Here is a 12468-nt window from a genome sequence, read left to right as displayed (position 1 = left end):
CAAAAACAACGGATTTAAGAAACAAACTTTCAAACGAAATGAAACTTCCTGGCAGGGAAAAAAACTACTTTGTTTAGATGTGGGTTTTGACACTCTTATGTAGGTATCATAACCAGCCATAAAATAATGCAATGTATGTCACAGCAAGTGTATATACAGTGGGGGAAAAAAGTATTTAGTCAGCCACCAATTGTGCAAGTTCTCCCACTTAAAAAGATGAGAGAGGCCTGTAATTTTCATCATAGGTACACGTCAACTATGACAGACAAAATGAGAAAAAAAATCCAAAAAATCACATTGTAGGATTTTTTATGAATTTATTTGCAAATTATGGTGGAAAATAAGTATTTGGTCAATAACAAAAGTTTCTCAATACTTTGTTACAGTGGGGAGAACAAGTATTTGATACACTGTCGATTTTGCAGGTTTTCCTACTTACAAAGCATGTAGAGGTCTGTAATTTTGATCATAGGTACACTTCAACTGTGAGAGACAGAATCTAAAACAAAAATCCAGAAAATTACATTGTATGATTTTTAAGTAATTAATTTGCATTTTATTGCATGACATAAGTACAGTGGGGAAAAAAAGTATTTAGTCAGCCACCAATTGTGCAAGTTCTCCCACTTAAAAAGATGAGAGAGGCCTGTAATTTTCATCATAGGTACACGTCAACTATGACAGACAAAATGAGAAAAACAAATCCAGAAAATCACATTGTAGGATTTTTTATGAATTTATTTGCAAATTATGGTGGAAAATAAGTATTTGGTCAATAACAAAAGTTTCTCAATACTTTGTTATATACCCTTTGTTGGCAATGACACAGGTCAAACGTTTCCTGTAAGTCTTCACAAGGTTTTCACACACTGTTGCTGGTATTTTGGCCCATTCCTCCATGCAGATCTCCTCTAGAGCAGTGATGTTTTGGGGCTGTCGCTGGGCAACACGGACTTTCAACTCCCCTCCAAAGATTTTCTATGGGGTTGAGATCTGGAGACTGGCTAGGCCACTCCAGGACCTTGAAATGCTTCTTACGAAGCCACTCCTTCGTTGCCCGGGCGGTGTGTTTGGGATCATTGTCATGCTGAAAGACCCAGCCACGTTTCATCTTCAATGCCCTTGCTGATGGAAGGAGGTTTTCACTCAAAATCTCACGATACATGGCCCCATTCATTCTTTCCTTTACACGGATCAGTCGTCCTGGTCCCTTTGCAGAAAAACAGCCCCAAAGCATGATGTTTCCATCCCCATGCTTCACAGTAGGTATGGTGTTCTTTGGATGCAACTCAGCATTCTTTGTCCTCCAAACATGACGAGTTGAGTTTTTACCAAAAAGTTATATTTTGGTTTCATCTGACCATATGACATTCTCCCAATCCTCTTCTGGATCATCCAAATGCACTCTAGCAAACTTCAGACGGGCCTGGACATGTACTGGTTTAAGCAGGAGGACACGTCTGGCACTGCAGGATTTGAGTCCCTGGCGGCGTAGTGTGTTACTGATGGTAGGCTTTGTTACTTTGGTCCCAGCTCTCTGCAGGTCATTCACTAGGTCCCCCCGTGTGGTTCTGGGATTTTTGCTCACCGTTCTTGTGATCATTTTGACCCCACGGGGTGAGATTTGCGTGGAGCCCCAGATCGAGGGAGATTATCAGTGGTCTTGTATGTCTTCCATTTCCTAATAATTGCTCCCACAGTTGATTTCTTCAAACCAAGCTGCTTACCTATTGCAGATTCAGTCTTTCCAGCCTGGTGCAGGTCTACAATTTTGTTTCTGGTGTCCTTTGACAGCTCTTTGGTCTTGGCCATAGTGGAGTTTGGAGTGTGACTGTTTGAGGTTGTGGACAGGTGTCTTTTATACTGATAACAAGTTCAAACAGGTGCCATTAATACAGGTAACGAGTGGAGGACAGAGGAGCCTCTTAAAGAAGAAGTTACAGGTCTGTGAGAGCCAGAAATCTTGCTTGTTTGTAGGTGACCAAATACTTATTTTCCACCGTAATTTGCAAATAAATTAATTAAAAATCCTACAATTTGATTTTCTGGATTTTGTTTTCTCAATTTGTCTGTCATAGTTGACGTGTACCTATGATGAAAATTACAGGCCTCTCTCATCTTTTTAAGTGGGAGAACTTGCACAATTGGTGGCTGACTAAATACTTTTTTTCCCCACTGTATATGGGTCATGACAGTGTTATGACCATATTATGACAGGTTATGACAAGTTATGTCAGCTGTTATGACATATTATGACGTGGTTATGACCGTTCCTAATGTATTATGACACTGGGTGTCAAGTGAAGTGTTACCGTTTTATTGTCTGTCTTTCCCTCTTGTTATCCTTGTCACCTTTCCTTTCCTCCTCGTTTCCCACATTCGCTCTCTTCCTCTAAATGTTCACTCCCTTCCTCCACACTGCACTCCTTCCTCCCCTGGAAAAAGACTGTGGATAGCTTTGTCATGTGAGAACAAAAAATAGAAAGAAGGAAGCTATGTAAAGACCAAGCATTGCTTTATTTAGGATTTATTTTACAACATCACTTTTCAAACGTACATTGTTAACAGAGAAAAAAATATAATGCCTATGGTTTCCGGATTAGTCTCTCCAACATTTTAAATCTACCACTGGACCAATTAGTATGACAGGCAGGAGAGAAACAGTAGAACTTTTACGATCACAGCCACAGTGGAGCTCATACGTAGACTACCAGACAGTATAGCTTCAGTAACCCAGGGAATAGAAGGTCATGGAATGGTGTGAGCCCATTTAATACTATCTTACAACTGACAACTAGGACAGTTTATGATCAATTTACAACATATGAACACCTTTACATTTGCCTTACCGGTAAACATTAATAGATAGACTTATTTTTCTTCTTAATTTACATATTACAATTATTTACATAATCGGAGTTGAAGGACTTGATGGGATCCCAGCACAGAGAGAATCACAGGTGCATCATTGACAAGAATTGAAAGTTTGTTCACTCCTCAAAGTGCTTAAAGAGTACAACAGGAAGTTCTGGATACTACTTCTCCCCCAGCCCTAAAGGCCCCCTATTCAGTTTGTGGAGGGATGCTGTTACCAAGTTACATCAGAGGGGGTAGATGGCGGAAAGAGGTGTAAACATGAAATATGCAGGTTCATTTCTCCAGGTGTGTATCTCCTTGTGTTGTATTGTATTCTCTTGGTTGTGCAGCTATACACTAATAATTTGCTTGCCTTGGTGGCATTTGTTCTGCTCAGAGCTTTGGATATAAGGGAATCATAATTGGTTTGCATGTTCATAATTACATATGCTCCCCTTCCCTCTGTCCAGGGCAAAATGTAATTAAAAGCCTTGCACATTTAGTCACTGAAATAATTTTCTCATTACCAAGCCAGTCTCTGTACAACATGGTTTAATACTGGGCATTAAACTGGCAAATTAGTCACTTCTAATTAAGAAATCGAGGAGAACATGGCTTGAGTTAATATTTATGAATGTGCTTGCTTTTTTAGAATGTGCTATGTACATACATGGCATAATTGAATTGTTAATGGCCCCATGGTACAAGTAGTCTCTCAATGCCACCAATGCTGGCACGAATGTATTTTCCCCCTTGAAGACACAAATTCCCTTCAAAGTGCCTAAATTCATCCTTTATCTGTAAACATTACGTTGCAAAGTCTTTATCACCAAGTGCAACACTAGACACGTAAATACTTATGAAGTGTATTTGCTCTGCTGTAGAGATCATGTGTATAGCCTGTGCAAGGCCAGAAGTTAGGCAACTGATAAAGCAAGAAGCAGGAGAGAACTCGGTCCAGGGTGAGATGCCATTTTGGTTTTCAAAACTCTGGCTACTAATGGCCCCGAAACCATCTGCTGGAGGGTATGGTGGCTACAGGCCTGCGGAGGTTACAGACAAGGGATGGGTGGGATGTAGTATTGATCTCCCGGCTAGGCCGCACTAAGATCCTGGGGCTTAGTTGGGCAACGTGTCCAGTCCCAGGGAGGCCGCATGCTGCTTGGCCCGCATCCGGAGGTTCTCGATGCTGGTGGTCTTGCTGTTTTGGCTGGGGAGGCCTCCGGAGGCCTGGAGCAGGGGACTGTTCCACACCTGCTGGGCCGCGTGGTGGGACAGGGACTGGTAGTATGACTGGCAGGGCAGGGAGCCCAGCGGGGCCGAAGACATGTTGACATTCATACCCAGGTAGGGCAGAGAGGGGGGGGTGCCCATGTCGAAGGAAGGGTAGTGCACCATGTTGTTGGTGGCAGCCATGTGCTGGCGGAACTGCTCCTGCAGGCAGAAGAGGCTGAGCGGGGAGGAGGAGTAGGTGTGGCTCTGGGAGATCCCACTGCTGACACCACTGGACGAGGGCGTCACAGACCGGGAGACCATGGGGGATTCTGGGTAAGGGAAAAAACAGATAAGAGTCAATAACATTAAACTAAGTTTCACTGGTAGGCAGGGAGGCAGACATACAGTGTTATGAAAAAGTATTTGCCCCCTTTCTAATTTTCTCTACTTTTGCATATTTGTGATACTGAATTATCAGATCTTCAACCAAAACCTAATATTAGATAAAGGGAACATAAGTGAACAAATAACACAACAATTACATATTTATTTCATAAACAAAGTTATGCAACACCCAATTCCCCTGTGTGAAAAAGTAATTGCCCCCTTACACTCAATAACTCGTTGTGCCACCTTTAGCTGCAATGACTCCAACCAAATGCTTCCTGTAGTTGTTGATCAGTCTCTCACGTCACTGTGGAGGAATTTTGGCCCACTCTTCCATGCAGAACTGCTTTAACAGTGACGTGTGGGTTTTCAAGCATGAACTGCTCGTTTCAAGTCCTGCCACAACATCTCAATTGGGATTAGGTCTGGACTTTGACTAGGCCATTCCAAAACTTCCAATTTGTTGCTTTTTAGCAATTTTCATGTAGACTTGATTGTGTGTTTTGGATCATTGTCTTGCTGCATGACCCAGCTGCGCTTCAGCTTCAGCTCACAGATGGATGGTCTGACATTCTCCTGTAGAATTCTCTGATACAGAGCAGAATTCATGGTTCCTTCTATTAAGGCAAGTCGTCCAGGTCCTGAGGCAGCAAAGCATCCCCAAACCATCACACCACCACCACCATGCTTGACCTTTGGTATGATGTTCTTACTGTGGAATGCAGAGTTTGGTTTTCGCCAGGCATTACTGGAACCATGTCGTCCAAAAAGTTATACTTTTGAATCATCTGTCCATAGAACGTTCTTCCAAGAGTCTTGATGATCATCCAGGTGCTTTTTGGCAAACTTGAGTCAACTTTTTGGACGAGATGGGTCCCATTATGCCTGGCGAAAACCAAACACTGCATTCCACAGTTAGGTCTGGATTTGGGTGTTGCATAACTTTGTTTATGAAATAAATATGTAATTGTTGTGTTATTTGTTCACTTATGTTCCCTTTATCTAATATTAGGTTTTGGTTGAAGATCTGATAACATTCAGTATCACAAATATGCAAAAGTAGAGAAAATTAGAAAGGGGGCAAATACGTTTTCATAGCACTGTATGTAGAACTGACAGAACCGGCAAAGCTGTTGTGCCACCTTTTCATTTGCCTGTATGACTGAAATGAACTGATGTTGGGTGACAACGTGAGCATTTCATATGTTTACTCTTTATTGACATTCCTAAAGGAATGCTCTGATTAACTTTGTCTGTTTACTAATGCCCCCCCCCCCCACCAATGAAGCTACAATATATTAGAGATGTACAAGTGCCAGTCATAAGAGCTTGTCCTTACCAGGTTTGGGGCTAAGCCGTTTGCAGGGTGGAGAGACGTTGCCGGGTGTCACCGCCCTTTCACTCTTTAACTCCTCCCTCTGTGGGTTAGACTCCTCCTCCTTATCGGTGTTGTTGTCCTCTGTGGCCGACTCGCTGCCTGACTGCTCTGCCGAGGTCACGTTCAACTCCACGCTAATTTCCGACACCAACAGACGGGGCGGACCCTCAACCTCCAAGGAGGAAGAGGAGGAAGAGGATGGGGGGAGCTGGTTCTCTGGAGTGATGGTGGTAGGAGCCTCCTCCTTGTCACCTCCCTCTCGGTTGGCCTCCTTCTGTTTCTGGAGCTGTTCCTTCTGCAGGCTACGCTGTTTCTTGCGGAACTTGGCCCGGCGGTTCTTGAACCACACCTGTTTGAAAGGTTGCCAGATTGGGAGACAGTCAGAAGCATGCTCAAGGTGCTTGAGATGAAGGCAAGTCGTTGTGGATGTACATGTGTGTTACTTTGGTATAGGCCTGTCTACTGTTTGTCTTTTGAGAACTTCTTCTTTAAGAAAAGCAAAGAAGAATTACAAATGACTAAAGTCATTTTTTCTGGATTGTTTACCCAGTGTTAAATATATTTAATGAATTATAATTCAGATACAATTAATCAATATTGTTTGTATTTCAATCTATAGGTGCCATGGATTCTGAATGTTAATTCTGTAGTGACTGTGCCTTCCATACCTGCACGCGGGCCTCCGGGAGGTTAGTGCACATGGCCAGGCGCTCGCGCATCACCACGTCGGGGTAGTGGGTCTTCTGGAAGGTCTTCTCCAGTGCCTCGAGCTGCTGTGCGGTGAACGCGGTGCGGCTCCGGCGCTGTTTGCGGTGCTGGGATCCGTAGCGAGCCTCCAGGATGATGTCTTGAAATGTGTAGCCGTTGGAAGAGAAGAGACTCGGCAAGTTTAATTAATTGGACAGGGGAATAGGGGGGATATGGCAGTAAGTGATCATCAAAGGTGATACCTTGTGTGTGTAAAAGTTTGTTTGTTGGACTCAATTACCAGCCAGTCTCTCGGCGAGGGTGAGCGCGTGCACTGAAGGTCGGTAGTCTGGCGCGTGCTGCGCCTGTTGCGCGGCCTGCTGGTGCAGGTTGTACATGGCGCTCAGGGAGTTCATCGCGTGGAGAGAGTAGCCGTTCACTCCATAGTGCTGCATGACGGCCACTACCTGTGGGAACACAAGCATAGATCATGTTAGTATTTGCTTGAATGTTTTCATTTGGCTATCTGTCCGAGCAGTTCGATAGCCTATTGTTGCATGCGTAAACGTGCAATTTTGGATACGCTCGTAATGAACGGTCTAAATTCACTGTTGGCTAAAATGATCTGACAGTTCAGGATATTTTGTATGTTGTGTGTAGACAGTGGTGCACTTGCAGTTTATGCATACTGCATTTCATCACCTCATATAAAGTTGCAATCATGGAGACCTTTGTGTTATTTGTGCAACCAAGGTTGGTTAATCCTTGATGAACCATGGCTTAATTTGTTAATGTTAAAGTTATCAGAGTCGTGTGGTGCTTGTAATAGCCTAAGACGTGGTCATTTGAATCGCATACAGACGCATTTCCTTTTGTCAAGGTAGATTTATGGCTCAGGGGCAATACATTTTAATATCTGGACAAAAACGTTAACCATTCATATCCAATTATTGCTTGGTTCAAGCCATTAATTATACAAAATTATTTTAATTGGGGTATGGCGTAATTATCACTCGTTCACTTAATGAAGCGTAACGGATGCCTTATGAATTAATTTAATTACTTACTTTCCCTGGGATCGCACCAAAAGCGCAAATCCCCTTTGAATGCGCTGCTTTGAGAGATCATTGCGTTGATGAAACGCTTTGGAAATTATATAAGACGATTTGTTCCACGCATGGATGGCAACCTGAAATCACAGAGGTCCCGTGTGGCTCAGTCCGTAGAGCATGACACTTGCAATGCCAGGGTTGTGGGTTCTATTCCCACGGAGGGACCAATACGAACAAATATGAAAATGTATGCATGCACTCACTACTGTAAATCGCTCTGATTTAAGAGCGTCTGCTAAATGACAAAAATGTCTTATGTTGAACAGTTATGATAGGCTTTTAAAATACCTTCTGTGAATACCAATGCTTTAGCTAGGCGTACTGAATTATCTCCTTTGGTTAGCCTATGAATTTTAGCAGCCACTTTAGTTCATTTTAACTAGGCCTACTATTTGTTGAAAAATGTTGGTTTATATTTAGCTACAATAAGCCTAATTTAAAATAAACAAAGTATATCCTTAATTTTATTGGACAGAACAACTTTACAGCAAAGGAATCAAAGCCTTCCCACTGAGCACACTGGTTGAATCAATGCTATTTCCACGTCATTTCAATGAAATAACGTTCAACCAACGTGGAATATACGTTGAATTGACATCTGTGCCCAGTGGGTTATATGTAGGTATCCGAGGCCAACTATCTCATCCCACATTTTTGTAGGTTATTATTTGCCGCTTTAAGATTTTCATAGATAAAATGAAATGCTTTAGGACACGATTAGATATGTATTAGTGTGGAGGTCTTTGACTAGAAGGAATATCTTCGAGGCTCGAGCAGTTATGATTATAACAGAGAGAAATATATAAATATTCCCATGCATGGCAGGTATCTGGAGATTTGGAAGCGGGAGAGTGTTCCTAAAGTCTTAAATTGCCTCACTATAGTATTTTGATATGCTAGGCCTGGGATGTAGCCTATAATGTGTTTTTCTTCACCGGTGTCTGTGCTCCTTTAGGCCTATTTTCATTGGCCATTTCAGGATCTGCGATACAGAATCCTCAGATCCTCAACAAGTTATACAGCTGCACCATCGAGAGCATCCTGACTGGTTGCATCACCGCCTGGTATGGCAACTGCTCGGCATCCGACCGCAAGGCGCTACAGAGGGTAGTGCGTACTGCCCAGTACATCACTGGGGCCAAGCTTCCTGCCATCCAGGACCTCTATACTAGGCGGTGTCAGAGGAAGCCCCCCCCCCTCCCTTATCAAGATAAGCTTGATATAAGAGCGCATTGGGACTCATTTATTCTAGTCAATTTATACATATTACATTGTACATAAGAATATTATACAACAGAATGAACAGCCTCAAGTCTTGCCCAAGGCTAAAGAGGCTGTGATAATTCAAATTCAGTCACGAATTTCATTTATCCACACACAATTCAATTTAAAAAACAGTGACGCTGCACTTAATGCAGTCTATGATAAGGATCAAATTGATGTATTTAATTGAATATTAACTGTAATTGCTAACATTCTTGACAAGTAAGCCTTTATTTGAAGTTAATTCACTTCATTACCCTTGACACTTCATACAATGTCACTTAATCCCTTAATCATGTTAATTTATGATAAAGTAAGACCTTAAATTATATAGTTGTAACCTACACAACAATTTAATAGGTCTGGTAAACTGTTATTTGCTATTATTATTATTTTATAATGTTAGGCCTATCGATATTATATTATGAATGATGTTGACAATTGTGTTATTGCAACGTTTATTTCAATATTTGATTGCGTTCAAATAGAGATCTCTATTGGGCCATAACACCATTACTAAATAAAGAATGTGTCTGTTTTTTATGATTGTGTTTTTCATGTATTGTCGTGTATATGGATGTGTAGTTTTAAAGTTTATTTTGTTTTTTGATGTGCATTGTTGTGCTAAACAGGGCTCATTTTACATTTTAGTCATTTAGCAGACGCTCTTATCCAGAGCGACTTACAGTAAGTGAGTGCATACATTTTTTTTTCATACTGGTCCCCAGTGGGAAACGAACCCAAAACCCTGGCGTTGCAAACGCCATGCTCTACCAACTGGTCTCAGCATTGACTCCGTCAAAATGAAGGTTAATAAAATAACAATGTGTTTTACTAACAATTAAATCAAATTAACGAATCAAACACTCCGTCCAAATAAATAGGAATTTGCCTTTTCCCCCCTTGCATTATGAAAGGTTTTTGTAACAACTCATAATTTGAACAATAAACTCAGACCTATAACACCATGAAGCTGATCTCCATGTTATGTGTGTGCATGAGGGAGCTGTGTGTGTGGGTCTGTGAATGACACCCGCAGTGCCTATTCCCAACCTATTACACTGCAATGCCTGATGAATGTGATCACAGGGCAATGGGGAATAGGTTAATTCGCCTGGACAGAAGGGCGGTGCTTCGCTAAACATTTACTTTGCTCCCCCAAGTATTTGAGTTGAATGGGCCCCGCTTTTCTCCCTCCCCTCTCTCGCGGTCTCTTATCCCATCGCCCCGGGGCAACGTTTTGGCTGAGATGTATGGCTTCTCCGTGGGTAAAATATGCATATTGATCCCCATTTGGCTCCCCGTCTAATGGAAGTGCAAATAGGTTTCGACTGCGAGGCTCTCCATTTATCATCAACGCTGACACGGACGGACTTACAGTGCTGTTCAACAGCGTGCCCGCGTGTTTGTGCGTCCGTGCGCACGTGCGTGAGAGAGCGAAAGAGAACGAGGCTACTTACTCATACTAATTCTTATTTTGTACTTTCACGTTATTCATGCATTTTGTTATTGATCATTGTACTGTTATGATAGGCCTACCATATTTACCACACAAGCCTGCTTATTCTGTCTAGCTGCCATTGTTGTCTATTCATATCCCTTCTCCAGGCTATATGTTTTTGAGTGCCCCAGGCAGCACTGTTCAATGCTTCGATTATTAAAATGGCATTATGTAAATTGGCATGTACATTGCAACTCTTTGATCTGACTAAATTAGGAAACATTTTATTGCTGAAAACCCTTCGGCCCGAGGCGACTCGTGTATGGCAAGCGACAATCTGCCCTTTGGGGTGTCGGAGTAATTTTTGTTTTCCAGACTGTACATGGCCGCGAGAAAAGTGTTTGCTTAGCGAATTTCACGTTAGGAGGCGGAGGCAACACGGGATAGCAACGTAGCCTAAACCACTAGTCCTGACAAACTATTCGTTAATTTACTATTAGTTTAAACTATTTAATTGCAATTTCATATTGACACAATTGCATGGGTCTGTGCAATTTGTGTTGTTTTGTATTTGACATGTTTTATATTGTATTTGATTTTATAGTTCTATGAAAAGGTAATACAGGGCTCCCTTTAAAAAGACACTCCCTGCTAAAAATAAAACATATTTTTTTTGTTTATTCAATCTGAACCTATAGATCTGAGGGTTGAAATGTACTTTATTTTTCTGAATGTTAAGAATTATGAAAGGGAAATGACATGAAATGTAGCTGTTATGCCTATAAAAGTTGCAATACCAGGCCATGAAATCCTCATGCGCTCATTAAGTTCTTGCGTCATAATTCCCAGATGGAAATCACCGAAGTATTTCCACAAAACACTTTATATCTACATATTAATTTGATTTATTTTTTAAGATACCATTTTTTGCAAGATCTCCCATTCATGTTTGCATGACATCACATTCTCATGCGACAGCAGCCTATTGTGATAAAACATAGGCCTATTAAGTATCTTTGGCAATGTTTTGGATAGTTTTACTGCATCACATTTTAATTCTACAAAAATGTACTGGAATCTATACCAATTCAATAGGCTTACTTTATTCCTTATGTCAAGTCTTGCCTTCACATCTGCAGCCAAAATATAATTTCACTGTGCCCGCTATACTGTAAATGCTCGCTCGATATTTGATCGACGACGTCTTGTAAAACATAATATCGTGCAATTACCATTAGGTTTATTATACGCATAAAGTGTGCACCAATAATGAAACTATTTTTGCAACATATGTGTATCAACACTCCGTTGTTTCCAGCATTGACAGGTTACAAGTTTGACCCAGTCCCAGAGATGTCCAAAAAGTTCTTACCTCTTGCTAAGTCAGTCGAGTTGTCTTTGGATGTTGTGCTGCTTGGAAGTGTATCCCGATTCTAAAGTGGTTTTCTAAGGATTCTTATTATAGCTATGGCTCCTTGTTTATAATGTCCACCTTTCTCGTGCTCCTCGTGCGATTTGGAACGAACGATTGCAAGTCCATGCAGTTATGTCTCGTGTGAAACGCGCGCTCGGCTACTTTCAGCGTGTCTGAATCCTGTGCGTCTCGCGCTCAACATAGGAAGCTGCCATCTACGGGGCCATGAGCTGAAGAGGGATTTTAAAGAGTGCTCTGTTAGGTCATGTAAGCTTTCTAGTGGTCCTTGAAGCTGTCAATCAAATAAAGAGGATCTTTCTCCACCATTAGTAGCAGACGTTTGGCCAATGACCCTAGTTATATTCGAAATCATCAACTTTAGAATATAAAAAAATGTCTGCAGATTCCCATATGCAGTCAACATGTATTTGTTTTGCATTTGCTTTTGAATTGATAAACATTCAGTCAATGTATGGATTAAGAACAGTATCAACTCCTTTTAATTGTGGAAAACAAGACGTAAAAACAAGTATACTTATATTTGTCTTGCCTTTGAGGGATATTTGATCAGTGAATAGAGTAGCCTCTAATTGGGAGATGGATGACATTTCCGGAATTAAAACGCTGTTCAATTATCTTTTCTAATATTTTTGATCATTTTATAATAATTAATTGTATTGATCAGTGTAGTAACTTCAATGTTTCCTATGACCAG

The 12468-nt window shown here is 41.4% G+C and overlaps 1 protein-coding gene across 1 annotated transcript; it reads right to left on the bottom strand.

The window, feature by feature from the left end:
* Window positions 1-2498: 2498 nt before the first annotated feature.
* Window positions 2499-11969, bottom strand: LOC121580744 (diencephalon/mesencephalon homeobox protein 1-A-like). Its single transcript, XM_041895761.2, has 5 exons — window positions 11712-11969; window positions 6825-6990; window positions 6505-6683; window positions 5798-6185; window positions 2499-4400 (listed from the first exon to the last, which is right to left on the bottom strand). The coding sequence occupies exons 2-5, from the start codon at window positions 6976-6978 to the stop codon at window positions 3976-3978; spliced, it is 1146 nt and encodes a 381-aa protein (XP_041751695.1). The 5' UTR covers window positions 6979-6990; window positions 11712-11969; the 3' UTR covers window positions 2499-3975.
* Window positions 11970-12468: the final 499 nt, after the last annotated feature.

This window comes from Coregonus clupeaformis, chromosome 14 (genome assembly GCF_020615455.1).
Source record: "Coregonus clupeaformis isolate EN_2021a chromosome 14, ASM2061545v1, whole genome shotgun sequence".
Lineage (NCBI taxonomy): Eukaryota > Metazoa > Chordata > Actinopteri > Salmoniformes > Salmonidae > Coregonus > Coregonus clupeaformis.
This window is presented reverse-complemented; position numbering and strand designations above follow the sequence as displayed.

Bases quoted from the DNA above. Each gene is read 5' to 3' on its own strand.
- LOC121580744 (XM_041895761.2), bottom strand. From the start codon at position 6,978: ATGCAGCACTATGGAGTGAACGGCTACTCTCTCCACGCGATGAACTCC. The intron at 6,684-6,824 runs GTAATTGAGTCC...ACACATTTCAAG, and splicing joins CCTCGCCGAGAGACTGGCTG to ACATCATCCTGGAGGCTCGC. The intron at 6,186-6,504 runs GTATGGAAGGCA...CCTTTCAAACAG, and splicing joins TCCCGGAGGCCCGCGTGCAG to GTGTGGTTCAAGAACCGCCG.